Source organism: Salmo salar, chromosome 06 (genome assembly GCF_965601325.2).
Source record: "Salmo salar chromosome 06, fSalSal1, whole genome shotgun sequence".
NCBI lineage: Eukaryota > Metazoa > Chordata > Actinopteri > Salmoniformes > Salmonidae > Salmo > Salmo salar.
Genome location: NC_138296.1, coordinates 66,562,014 through 66,575,945, shown reverse-complemented (window position 1 = coordinate 66,575,945; position 13,932 = coordinate 66,562,014). Strand labels below are relative to the sequence as shown.

The window sequence follows — 13,932 nt, the reverse complement described above, 5'->3', positions numbered from 1 at the left end:
CAAGTAGAGATACTGGGGTACAAAAGAGCAAGAAGATGAATTACAATATGGGGATGAGGTAGTTGGGTGTGCTATTTACAGATTGGTTGTGTACAGTGATCAGTAAGCTGATCTGACAGTTGATGCTTAAAGTTAGAGAGGGAGATATACGACTCCAGCTTCAGTGATTTTTGCAATTCGTTCCAGTCATTGGCAGCAGAGAACTGGAAGGAAAGGCGGCCAAAGGAAGTGTTGACTTTAGATGACCAGTGAAATATACCTGCTGGAGAGTGTGCCATGGGTGGGTGTTGCTATGGTGACCAGTGAGCTGAGACAAGGCGGGGCTTTACCTAGCAAAGACTCATAGATGACCTGGAGCCAGTGGGTTTGGCGACGATTTTGTAGTGAGGGCCAGCCAACGAGAGCGTACAGGTCGCAGTGGTGGGTAGTATATGGGGCTTTGGTGACAAAACGGATGGCACTGTGATAGACTGCATCCAATTTGCAGAGTAGAGTGTTGGAGGCTATTTTGTAAATGACATCGCCGAAGTCAAGGATCGGTAGGATAGTCAGTTTTACAAGGGTATGTTTGGCAGCATGAGTAAAGGAGGCTTTGTTGTGAAATAGGAAGCCGATTCTAGATTTAATTTTGGATTGGAGATGCTTAACCTCTATGGGCTAGGTGGGACGCAAGCGTCCCACCCGTGGTGCACTCCATCAACAGCAGGTGCATATCAAGAGCGGCAAATTTGAATCCAAATAAATGTCAAAATTCAAATTTTTCAAACATACAACTATTTTACACCCTTTGAAAGATAAACATCTCCTTAATCTAACCACGTTTTACGATTTCAAAAAGGTTTTACGGCGAAAGCATAAATTTAGAGTATGTTAGGACAGTACATTTACAAGAGTTGTGTGTAATGTTTTGTCAATTCAAAGACAGGGTCACCAAAACCATAAAACCAGCTAAAATGATGCACTAACCTTTTACAATCTCCATCAGATGACACTCCTAGGACATTATGTTAGACAATGCATGCATTTTTAGTTCTATCAAGTTCATATTTATATCCAAAAACAGCGTTTTACTATGGCATTGATGTTGAGGAAATCGTTTCCCTCCAATAACCGGCAGTCAAGTCAGCACCACAAATTAAATAATTAAAATTAGAAAACATTGGTAAAATATTATATTGTCATTTAAAGAATTATAGATTTACATCTCTTGAACGCAATCAACTTGCCAGATTTAAAAATAACCTTACTGGGAAATCACACTTTGCAATAATCTGAGCACTGCGCCCAGAAAAATACGCGTTGCGATAGACTAGCCGTCATGTTGGGGAGATCTAAAATCGAAAATACTATGTAAATAATCCATTACCTTTGATTCTCTTCATCAGATGTCACTTCCAGGTATCACAGGTCCATAACGAATGTAGTTTTGTTCAAAAAAGCTCATCATTTATGTCCAAAAATCTCCGTCTTGTTAGCACATGATCTAAGCCAGCCGGACTTCTCGTCATGAACGAGGGGAAAAAATATATTTACGTTCGTTCAAACATGTCAAACGTTGTATAGCATAAATCATTAGGGCCTTTTTTAACCAGAACATGAATAATATTCAAGGTGGACGAATGCATTCTCTTTTATAACGTATTGGAACGAGGGTACCCAACATGAACTCGCGCGCCAGGTGTCTAATGGGCCATCATCGTTCCATGGCTCTTGTTCGGTCAGATCTCCCTCCAGAAGACTCAAAACACTTTGTAAAGGCTGGTGACATCTAGTGGAAGCAATAGGAAGTGCCAAAATATTCCTCAGCCCCTGTGTTTTTCAATGGGATAGGTTTAAAGGTAATACAACACATCAGGTATCCACTTCCTGTCAGAAAATGTCTCAGGGTTTTGCCTGCCAAATGAGTTCTGTTATACTCACAGACACCATTCAAACAGTTTTAGAAACTTTAGAGTGTTTTCTATCCATATATAATAAGTATATGCATATTCTAGTTACTGGGTAGGATTAGTAACCAGATTAAATCGGGTACATTTTTTTATCCAGCCGTGCAAATACTGCCCCCTAGCCCTAACAGGTTAATGTGAGTCTGGAAGGAGAGTTTACAGTCTAACAAGACACCCAGGTATTTGTTGTTGTCCACATATTCTAAGTCAGAACCGTCCAGAGTAGTGAAGCTAGTTGGGCGGGCAGGTGCGGGCAGCAATCAGTTGAAGAGCATGCATTTAGTTTTTCTAGCATTTAAAAGCAGTTGGAGGCCACGGAAGAAGGAGTTGTATGTTTCATGCTGATGGGAGGCATGCAGGCTGGTCAACATTGCAGGCTGGTCAACATTGCAGGCTGGTCAACATTGCAGGCTGGTCAACATTGCAGGCTGGTCAACATTGCAGGCTGGTCAACATTGCAGGCTGGTGGTGGTGTGATGGTGTGGTGTGTTTATTCATGGCACACATTGGGCCCCTTGATAAACTGCAGCAACGTTTGAACGCCACAGGATATCTGGACATCGCCAATCAGGTTCATCCCTTCATGGCAGCAGTGTATCCATCTGCAAATGAGTTTTTTTCAGCAGGATAATGTCCCATGCCACAAGGCTAGTCCAGGAATGGTTCCACGAACATGATAGGGCATTCAGCTTACTGGAGTTACTTACTTACTGCCCAGTCACCAGATCTCAATCCAGTTGATGGATAGATGGAACAACCTATTCGGAGTAGAGATCCACTACCAGCCAACTTGACACAACTGTGGAACGCTTTGTAGTCAACATGGGCCGGCATCCCTGTGGAACGCTTTCAACACCTTGTAGAGTCCATGTCCTGACGGATTGAGGCTGTTCTGAGGGAAAAAGTGGTGCAACTCCATATTCGGAAGGTGTTCCTAATGTTTTGTACGCTGTATTTAAAACTGGTCTCTGTCTACATTGTTTGTAACTAGAGATAAAAGCAATACTAGTGAACCTTCATCTGGTCCAGTGGTAGACAGACGGAGGGAGAGATGGGATATTTAAAACAATTATAATTTTAACCTCTGACATGTTCCTGTGCTGATGGAAGTGCCTTTTCTCCTCTGCTCTCGTCTTATGGGGAGCTGAACTGTACAGGCATATTGAGTCAGGGTGGACTGAATTCCCCATGGGATTGTTAACATCCAGACCTCATCATGGAGTGGCTAACATGCCTTCATTGATTACAGTCCTGCTTTCTTACTGTTCAAATGACCTGCCAGTGTACATTGACATGGCAGTGCCACCTGCTGGGCTGATGGGGATCTGCATGGTGTATATTTAAATGGGAAAGATGACAACGGTGATGTGGTGAAAAGCAATCTAGTATTACAAAATTAGTCATGTAACTCCTTTTGCTTGTTGCAATTCTCATCCTTCATTTCAAAAGACTTGAAATGATTTCTTCAGAGATATGCTTTACTGTGGTGTCTACGAGTGGAGCTTTTCTTTCAAGCTCTAGCATATTGTTGTCTGCATTGTGGTCAGTTTATTGATGTTAATCACAGTAGACTGGCCGTCGTCATAACTTCAGCACGGTCTCTCAAACCCATCAGTCTGCTCTGCAGTCCTGGACCCAAGACAAGTCTCTATTGTTACATTCAATCAACAGCCAGGTCCAGAGAGCCTCCCTGGCCTGATCAGCTATAGTTTAAGTTCCCTTCTAATATCCCCCATCCCACTCTTTAATATCTCTCCTCCACATGGTTTTCCAGAAGGCCGGGTGGGGGCGCCCGGGGACAGAGGAGGAGTGTGGGAGACATAAATCAGCAGACTAACGCTGCGCTTGAGGAGGCAGGGAGATTTTGGGAATGTGAAGCGAGTCGAGGGATGAAAGAAGCTATAATGTGGTGAAGCTGATTTATCACCTCTGCTATGAGGCTCGGGTCAGGCCTCCTGTCAGAGAGAGACTAGTCAGTCTGGGCCCCTTGGAGCAAAGAGTAGACTGTCTGTCTGTCAGTGGAGGCAGGCCTGAGGTGGCTGAGTTAGCTGGTTATCTCATAGTTTAGAGGCCTCACCACAGCTCTCTCGCCTTTCTGCCTTTTGTCAAGTCCACTCCTTTAACGTCAAGGACATTGCTGCCTGTGTATGTCTATTTTGCATGGTCAGTGAGTGGGGATGAGACTCATCATGACTCAGGGCTGTGTTTCTTGTAATAGGAGGGGAGGGTGTGTGTGTGTGTGTGTGTGAGCTGAGCTCTCCCAGGTGCATTCTGGGTCTGTAAATAAACCAATAGATGAACCCCTAGTCACAGGTTAGGAATGAGGTCATATAGATATCTTTGTGCGACTCTTTCTGTATATTCCCCTCACGCACACGCAACGCTCACCCGTTTTCACACACACACACACACACACACACACACACACACACACACACACACACACACACACACACACACACACACACACACACACACACCATATTGAGCAGGGGGTTTTAGGAAGTTTTCTCAGAGGTGAGGAAACACACAGTGACTCCCCTGACATCCATTGTTCTTGTTGGCCTGACATCACTCATTCCTCCCGCTCTCATTGGCTGAGAATGAGTGTCTGTGGCCCATGAGCCCCTGGGGTGAGGCTGATGTGATATCACATGCTGAGGGATTGAACACAGCTGAAATGGAAAACCAGATCATACTGGACCAGTGGACTGCCCAATGGAAGACGATCACATGGCTTTTTATTGTTTGGGTATAAATATCATGTGACCTGTGAGTAGAGGTCGACCGATTATGATTTTTCAACACAGATACCGATTTATTGGAGGACCAAAAAAAGAGCAAGGGGAACAACTCCTTCAAGGTCTCAGAGCGAGTGACGTCAACGATTTGAAACGCTATTAGCGCACACCCCGCTAACTAGCTAGCCATTTCACATCGGTTACACCAGCCTAATCTCGGGAGTTGATAGGCTTGAAGTCATAAACAGCTCAATGCTTGAAGCACAGCGAAGAGCTGCTGGCAAACGCTCTTAATTTAATTATAATATAATAACACACAGAAATATGAGCCTTTGATCATTAATATGGTCAAATACGGAAACTATCATTTCTAAAACAAAATGTTTATTCTTTCAGTGAAATACGGAACCGTTCCATATTTTATCTAACGGGTGACAACCATAACTCTAAATATTCCTGTTACATTGTACAACCTTCAATGTTATGTCATAATTACGTAAAATTCTGGCAGATTAGTTCGCAACGAGCCAGGTGGCCCAAATTGTTGCATATAACCTAACTCTGCGTGCAATGAACACAAGACAAGTGACACAATTTCCCTAGTTTAATATTGCCTGCTAACCTGGATTTCTTTTAACTAAATATGCAGGTTTAAAAATATATACTTCTGTGTATTGATTTTAAGAAAGGCATTGATGTTTATGGTTAGGTACATTCGTGCAACGATTGTGCTTTTTTCGCTTTTGTTAAATCGTCCCCCGTTTGGCGAAGTTGGCTGTCTTTGTTAGGAAGAAATGGTCTTCACACAGTTCGCAACGAGCCAGGCGGCCCAAACTGCTGCATATACCCTGACTCTGTTGCACAGAACGCAAGAGAAGTGGCACAATTTCCCTAGTTAAAAGAAATTCATGTTAGCAGGCAATATTAACTAAATATGCAGGTTTGAAAATATATACTTGTGTATTGATTTTAAGAAAGGCGTTGATGTTTATGGTTAGGTACACATTGGTGCAACGACAGTGCTTTATTCGCGAATGCGCTTGTTAAATCTCCCGTTTGGCGAAGTAGGCTGTGATTCAATGATAAATTAACAGGCACCACATCAATTATATCATCAACCATGTGTAGTTAAGTAGTGATTATGTTAAGATTGATTGTTTTTTATAAGATACGTTTAATGCTAGCAAGCACCTTACCTTGGTTCCTTGCTGCACTCGCATAACAGGTAGTCAGCCTGCCACGCAGTCTCCTCGTGGAGTGCAATGTAATCGGCCATGATCTGTGTCCAAAAATACCGGTTGTTATGAAAACTTGAAATCGGCCCTAATTAATCGGCCATTCCGATTAATCGGTCGACCTCTACCTGTGAGTGCTGTGTATATTGCCCCTGGCTTCACCTGTGTAGAGTGCAGTTGTCACGACAAGGTCCTGTGTGATCATGTAGGGCTATTTCTGTTCTTGGCTGAACAAACTGTGAGAGGAGTGCTGGAGTGTAGTCTGCCTGGGAGAGGAGCAGGTAGGCTGAGCTGGCTGTTTCGCACACACACAGTGACTGCTACCTGCACACCTCCCATCCTTTTAGGGCAAATGATGAGTATTAGTAGGCCTGTCTGTCCTCCTGCCCCCGACTCTCTCCTGAGGCCCCCGACTCTCTCCTGAGGCCCCCGACTCTCTCCTGAGGCCCTTTTTATAATGATCACACTTGTGTTACCACCAGTCTACATCCTGTCTAAACTGTCCACAAAACGGCCGGTTTAGCTAGAAATGACAGGCGCCTATAGATGCTGATCGTTGCCACTTGACCAAGGGCGGTCTCCGAGCTTGACGTGGTCAGGGGTCTAGGTGTGGTGGGAAATGAGCTCTGTATTTTATTATTGTAGAAGCGTGCTCTGCTATTAGACGCGACAGTTATAGCTAAGTCAAATTTTATTGGTCCCATACACAAGCGAAATGCTTGTGTTCCTAGCTCCAGCAGTGAGGTAGTATCTAACAATTCATAACAATACACACATCTAAAAAATAAAATAATGTAATTAAGATATGTATAAATATTAGGATGAGCAATGTCAGAGTCCGGAGTATAAATAAATAAATATATATATATATATATCTAGATATGTATATATATATTATATATATATATATATATATATATATATATATACTGTGCGTGTGTGTGTGTGTGTGTGTGATGTATAGACATCGGCCTTGACTAGAATACAGTATATACATATGAAGTGGAACAGTATGTAAACATTATTAAAGTGACCAGTGATTCCATGTCTGTGTACATATCCTGGCTAAGCTCACATTCCTCAAACATTGTAGCTACGGAGCGCCTGCTTCTCTATTGTACAGAAAAATAAGGAGAGCAGGTTCCTCCAGCGTCGTCTTCCCTCTCTCTTCCATCTCTTTCCTTCTATCCTTCTCTCTCCGTGGTGGGTTAGAAACAGGAGCAGCTATCCCTCGACTACCGTCCTCTCCTCTTCCCATTACTTCTTGTCTCAGAAATATCTCCTCGCTCAAATATCAGCTGCAGGTTGGTTATGAGTTTACTGTTGTCAAAATAAGGCTGCGCTCAACAAAATATATATTTTTTACTCCGGTGATAAATGTGATTTTTCAAGACGCTCAGTGTTTTATTTTAATGTGAGAAGGGAAGGAAAAAGCGAAACTCGGCCCTTCAGGTCTTCAGCTGTGGAGGAAACGAATGACCCTCACCTCTCTCTCTTCTCATCTTCCCTCTCTTTCAGGACTTGGAGTTCCACGGCGTGATGCGTTTCTACTTCCAGGACCGCGTGGCGGGGAACTTTGCTACCAAGTGCATCCGCGTGTCCTCCACGGCCACAACACAGGACGTCATCGAGACACTGGCCGAGAAGTTCCGGCCCGACATGAGGATGCTCTCCTCGCCAAAATACTCCCTCTACGAGGTCCACGTCAGCGGGGGTGAGTGGAAGGATGGGTGTGTGTGTGTGTTGCGGTGGGTTGTTTAGTAAGTAGACCAAGGGTATTGAACGGGTATTATGGTTGATCACACCTAGCATTAGACTGCTAACATTCAACATCAGGTTGCTTATTTGTTTGGAAATGTGATTTGACAATCTGCTTTGAGTTAGCCACTCTGTTGGGGTCACGAGACAAAGACTGTTAGCCTGCGCTACAGAGAAGCCAGGAGAGCGGTGTCCAGCTCCCATGGTGCTTAATGTGACCTTGAGATCAGTAGCCCTCAGTCCAGGCTTTGAAATCTCTTCATATTGAGAGAGGAAGAGCGTGTACTGTGCGTGTGTGCCTGCATAGTACAGTTGTGTGCTTTTCTGCTGGCACAGTGATGAAAAGCTAATTTAGACCTGCTTTTATATAGTAATATTTTAAATCTCCGCAGTCCTACCACATTTGTCTGTCAGTCATTTAATGCTTTATCCTAAGCTCATCCTAATACTTTATCCTAAGCTTATTCTAATGTTTATTTATGTTAAATGAGAGTGTATATAGCCCAGAGCTAGCTAAGCTGGCTGTATAGGGGTGTGGGTTAACAGGGTGTTAAACAGTAGTCTCCCCCTCTCTGGCAGAAGAACGGAAGCTGGACCTGGATGAGAAGCCACTGGTGGTGCAGCTCAACTGGAACAAAGACGACCGCGAGGGACGCTTCGTCCTCAAGAATGAGAACGACATCATCCCCAAGGTGAGTGACGACGACGGCAGCAGCAACAAGGAGCAGAGCGGTCTCAGGCAAGCCTGGCTTCCAGTATGCTTCTGCTAGACATAAAGCAAGTTTTTAAAATGTATTTTTATTTTACTTCACTTTTATTTAACCAGGTAGGCTAGTTAAGAACAAGTTCTCATTTGCAACTGCGACCTGGCCAAGATAAAGCATAGCAATTCGACACGTACAACAACACAGAGTTACACATGGAATAAACAAAACATACAGTCAATAATACAATGGAACAAAAGAAAACAAAAAGTCTATATACAGTGAGTGCAAATGAGGTAAGAAAAGGGAGTTAACCTGTTGAGGACAGACGTTCCGCTAGCGGAACCCCTGCCAGCCAATGGCATCGCACGGTGCGAAATACAAAACCAACTAAAATACCACAATTCATTTTTCTCAAACAATCAAATATTTTACACCATTTTAAAGATAAGACTCCGTTAATCTAACCACATTGTCCGATTTCAAAAAGGCTTTACAGCGAAAGCAAAACATTAGATTATGTCAGGAGAGTACCCAGGCAAAAATAGTCACATAGCCATTTTCAAAGCAAGCATATATGTCACAAAAACCCAAACCACAGCTAAATGCAGCACTAACCTTTAATGATCTTCATCAGATGACACTCCTAGGACATTATGTTATACAATACATGCATGTTTTGTTCAATCAAGTTCATATTTATATCAAAAAACAGCTTTTTACATTAGCATGTGATGTTCAGAACTAGCATACCCACCGAAAACTTCCGGTGAATTTACTAAATTACTCATGATAAACGTTGACAAAATACATAATTATTTTAAGAATTATAGATACAGAACTCCTTTATGCAATCGCTATGTCCGATTTTAAAATAGCTTTTCGGCGAAAGCACATTTTGCAATATTCTGAGTACATAGCTCGGCCATCAAGGCTAGCTATTCAGACCCGCCAACGTCGGGGCAGCCTAAACTCAGAATTACTATTAGAAAAATTGGATTACCTTTTGCTGTTCTTCGTCAGAATGCGCTCCCAGGACTTCAACAACAAATGTTGTTTTGGTTCCAAATAATCCATAGTTATATCCAAATACCTCTGTTTTGTTCGTGCGTTCAGGTCACTATCCGAAGGGTAACGCGCGAGCGCATTTCGTGACAATTTTTTTTTTTAATATTCCATTACCGTACCTAGAAGCATGTCAAACGCTGTTTAAAATCAATTTTTATGCTATTTTTCTCATAAAATAGCGATAATATTCCAACCGGGCAACGTATTCATTCAAAGAGGGAAAGAAAAAAATGGCGAGTTCTCGTGACCGCGCATCTCCAGTCTCACTGTCCCCAGGCTGACCACTTACAAACTCTGCTCCTATACTTTGCCCAGAGACAGCAGACACACCATTCTACTTTCTGGCAGCTTTAGAGAGCCCAATGGAAGCCTTAAAGTGTCACATAACAGCTCAGATGCTGTAATTTCGACAGAGATGCAACAGAAGGACAACAAATTGTCAGACAGGGCACTTCCTGCATGGAATCTTCTCAGGTTTTTGACTGCCATATGAGTTATGTTATACTCACAGACACCATTCAAACAGTTTTAGAAACTTTCGTGTTTTCTATCCAAATCTACTAATTATATGCATATTCTAGTTTCTGGGCAGGAGTAGTAACCAGTTTAAATCGGGTACGTTTTTTATCCCGCCGTGAAAATACTGCCCCCTATCCCAAAGAAGTTAAGGCAATAAATAGGCCATGGTGGCGAAGTAATTACAATATAGCAAATAAACACTGGAATGGTATATGTGCAGAAGATTAATGTGCAAGTAGAGATACTGGGGTGCAAAGGAACAAGATAAATAAATACAGTATAGTGATGAGGTAGTTGGATGGGCTATTTACAGATGGGTAATGTACAGGTGCAGTGATCTGTGAGCTGCTCTGACAGCTGGTGCTTAAAGCTAGTGAGGGAGATATGAGTCTCCAGCTTCAGAGATTTTTGCAGTTCGTTCCAGTCATTGGCAGCAGAGAACTGGAAGGAAAGACGACCAAAGGAGGAATTGGCTTTGGGGGTGACCAGTGAGATATACCTGCTGGAGCGCGTGCTACGAGTGGGTGCTGCTTATGGTGACCAGTGAGCTGAGATAAGGTGGGGCTTTACCTAGCAGAGACTTGTAGATAACCTGTAGCCAGTGGGTTTGGCGACGTGTATGAAGCGAGGGCCAACCAACGAGAGCGTACAAGTCACAATGGTGGGTAGTGTAGGGGGCTTTGGTGACAAAACGGATGGCACTGTGATAGACTGCATCCAGTTTGTTGAGTAGAGTGTTGGAGGCTATTTTATAGATGACGTCACCGAAGTCGAGGATCGGTAGGATGGGCAGTTTTACGAGGGTATGTTTGGCAGCATGAGTGAAGGATGCGTTGTTGCGAAATAGGAAGCCGATTCTAGATTTAATTTTGAATTGGAGATGCTTAATGTGATTCTGGAAGGAGAGTTTACAGTCTAACCAGACACCTAGGTATTTGTAGTTGTCCACGTATTCTAAGTCATAGCCGTCCAGAGTAGTGATGCTGGACGGGCGAGCAGGTGCGGGCAGTGATCGATTGAATAGCATGCATTTAGTTTTATTTGCTTTTAAGAGCAGTTGGAGGCCACGGAAGGAGAGTTGTATGGCATTGAAGCTCGTCTGGAGGTTAGTTAACACAGTGTCCAAAGAGGGGCCAGAAGTATACAGAATGTTGTCGTCTGCGTAGAGGTGGATCAGAGAATCACCAGCAGCAAGAGCAACATCATTGATGTATACAGAGAAGAGAGTCGGCCCGAGAATTGAACCCTGTGGCACCCCCATAGAGACTGCCTGAGGTCCGGACAACAGGCCCTCCGATTTGACTCACTGAACTCTATCAGAGAAGTAGTTGGTAAACCAGGCGAGACAATCATTTGAGAAACCAAGGCTGTCGAGTCTGCCAATAAGAATGTGGTGATTGACAGAGTCGAAAGCCTTGGCCAGGTCGGAGAATACGGCTGCACAGTAATGTCTCTTATCGATGGTGGTAATGATGTAGTTTAGGACCTTGAGCGTGGCTGAGGTGCACCCATGACCAGCTCTGAAACCAGATTGCAAAGCGGAGAAGGTACGGTGGGAATCGAAATGGTCGGTAATCTGTTTAACTTGGCTTTCGAAGACCTTAGAAAGACAGGGTAGGATAGATTTGGGTCTGTAGCAGTTTGGGTCTAGAGTGTCACCCCCTTTGAAGAGGGGGATGACCGCCGCAGCTTTCCAATCTTTGGGAATCTCAGACAATACGAAAGAGGTTGAACAGGCTAGTAATAGGGGTTGCAACAATTTCCGCAGATAATTTTAGAAAGAGAGGGTCCAGATTGTCTAGCCCGGCTGATTTGTAGGGGTCCAGATTTTGCAGCTCTTTCAGAACATCAGCTATCTGGATTTGGGTAAAGGAGAAATGGTGGGGGCTTTGGGGGGATGCTGTGGAGGCTGCCGGGCAGTTGACCGGTGTAGGGTTAGCCAGGTGGAAAGCATGGCCAGCCGTAGAGAAATGCTTATTGAAATTCTCAATTATAGTGGATTTATCGGTGGTAAGTGTTTCCTATCCTCAGAGCAGTGGGCAGCTGGGAGGAGGTGCTCTTATTCTCCATGGACTTTAGTGTCCCAGAACTTTTTTCAGTTAGTACTACAGGATGCAAATTTATGTTTGAAAAAGCTAGCCTTAGCTTTCCTAACTGCCTGTGTATATTTGTTCCTAACTTCCTTGAAAAGTTGCATATCACGGTGGCTATTCGATGCTAATGCAGAACGCCACAGGATGTTTTTGTGCTGGTCAAGTGCAGACAGGTCTGGAGTGAACCAAGGACTATATCTATTCCTAGTTCAATTTCTTTTGAATGGGGCATGCTTATTTAAGATGGTGAGGAAGGCACTTTTAAAGAATAGCCAGGCATCATCTACTGACGGGATGAGGTCAATGTCATTCCACAATACCGCGGCCAGGTCGTTTAGAAAGGCCTGCTCGCAGAAATGTTTTAGGGAGCGTTTGACAGTGTTGAGGGGTGGTCGTTTGGTCGCAAACCCATTACGGATGCAGGCAATGAGGCAGTGATCTTGATTGAAAACAGTGGAGGTGTATTTGGAGGGCGAGTTAGTTAGGATGACATCTATGAGGGTGCCCGTGTTTACGGATTTGAAGTTGTACCTGGTAGGTTCATTGATAATTTGTGTGAGATTGAGGGCGTCAAGCTTAGATTGTAGGATGGCCGGGGTGTTAAGCATGTCCCAGTTTAGGTCACCTAGTAGCACGAGCTCAGAAGATAGATGGGGGCAATCAATTCACATATGGTATCGAGGGCACAGCTGGGGGCAGAGGGAGGTCAATAGCAAGCGGCAACAGTGAGAGACTTGTTTCTGGAAAGGTGAATTTTTAGAAGTAGAAGCTCGAATTGTTTGGGTACAGACTTGAATAGTAATACAGAACTCTGCAGGCTATCTTTGCAGTAGATTGCAACACCGCCCCCTTTGGCAGTTCTATCTTGGCGGAAAATGTTATAGTTAGCGATGGAGATTTCAGTGGTTTTGGTGGTTTTCCTAAGCCAGGATTCAGACACGGCTAAGACATCCGGGTTGGCAGAGTGTGCTAAAGCAGTGAGTAAAACAAACTTAGGGAGTAGGCTTCTAATGTTAACATGCATGAAACCAAGGCTTTTATGGTTACAGAAGTCAACAAATGAGAGCACCTGGGGAGTGGGAGTGGACCTGGATTAACCTCTACATCACCAGAAGAACAGAGGAGAAGTAGGATAAGGGTGCGGCTAAATGCTATACGAACTGGCCGTCTAGCACGTTCGGAACAGAGAGTAAAAGGAACAGGTTTCTGGGCATGATAGCATAGATTCAAGGCATAGTGTACAGACAAAGGTAAGGTAGGATGTGAGTACATTGGAGGTAAACCAAGGCATTGAGTAATGATGAGAGAGAGTCTCTAGAGACGTTTAAACCAGATGTCATCGCATATGTAGGAGGTGGAACAACATGGTTGGTTAAGGCATAGAGCAGTGCTAGAGGCTCTACAGTGAAATAAGACAGTAATCATTAACCAGGACAGTAATGGACGAGGCATATAGATATTAGAGAGAGGCATGCGTAGCCAAGTGAACATATGGGTCCAGTGAGTGGTTGGGCTGACTGGGGACACGGCGATTCAGACAGTTAGCAGGCCGACGCTAACAAGCTAGCAGTTAGCAGGCCGGGGCTAAACAAGCTAGCAGTTAGCAGGCCGGGGCTAGCAGTTAGCAGGCCGGGGCTAGCAGTTAGCAGGCCGGGGCTAGCAGTTAGCAGGCCGGGGCTAGCAGTTAGCAGGCCGGGGCTAGCAGTTAGCAGGCCGGGGCTAGCAGTTAGCAGGCCGGGGCTAGCAGTTAGCAGGCCGGGGCTAGCAGTTAGCAGGCCGGGGCTAGCAGTTAGCAGACCGGGGCTAGCAGTTAGCAGACCGGGGATAGCAAGTTAGACTTTGGGGGACGTCGATAGACCTGTCGTGGA

At 44.3% G+C, this 13,932-nt stretch overlaps 1 protein-coding gene across 15 annotated transcripts in view; it reads left to right on the top strand.

The window, feature by feature from the left end:
- Window positions 1–13,932, top strand: part of afdna (afadin, adherens junction formation factor a) — a 138,724-nt gene that overhangs the window by 50,923 nt on the left and 73,869 nt on the right. For 9 of the 15 annotated variants that reach the window (XM_082976865.1, XM_082976871.1, XM_082976864.1 and 6 more), the window contains exons 2-3: window positions 7,441–7,636; window positions 8,260–8,372. In XM_082976865.1, coding sequence (XP_082832991.1) covers window positions 7,441–7,636; window positions 8,260–8,372 — 309 coding nt within the window. The remainder of the gene's footprint in view (window positions 1–7,440; window positions 7,637–8,259; window positions 8,373–13,932) is intronic. The other 6 variants (XM_082976872.1, XM_082976870.1, XM_082976869.1 and 3 more) reach the window with 1 other exon arrangement.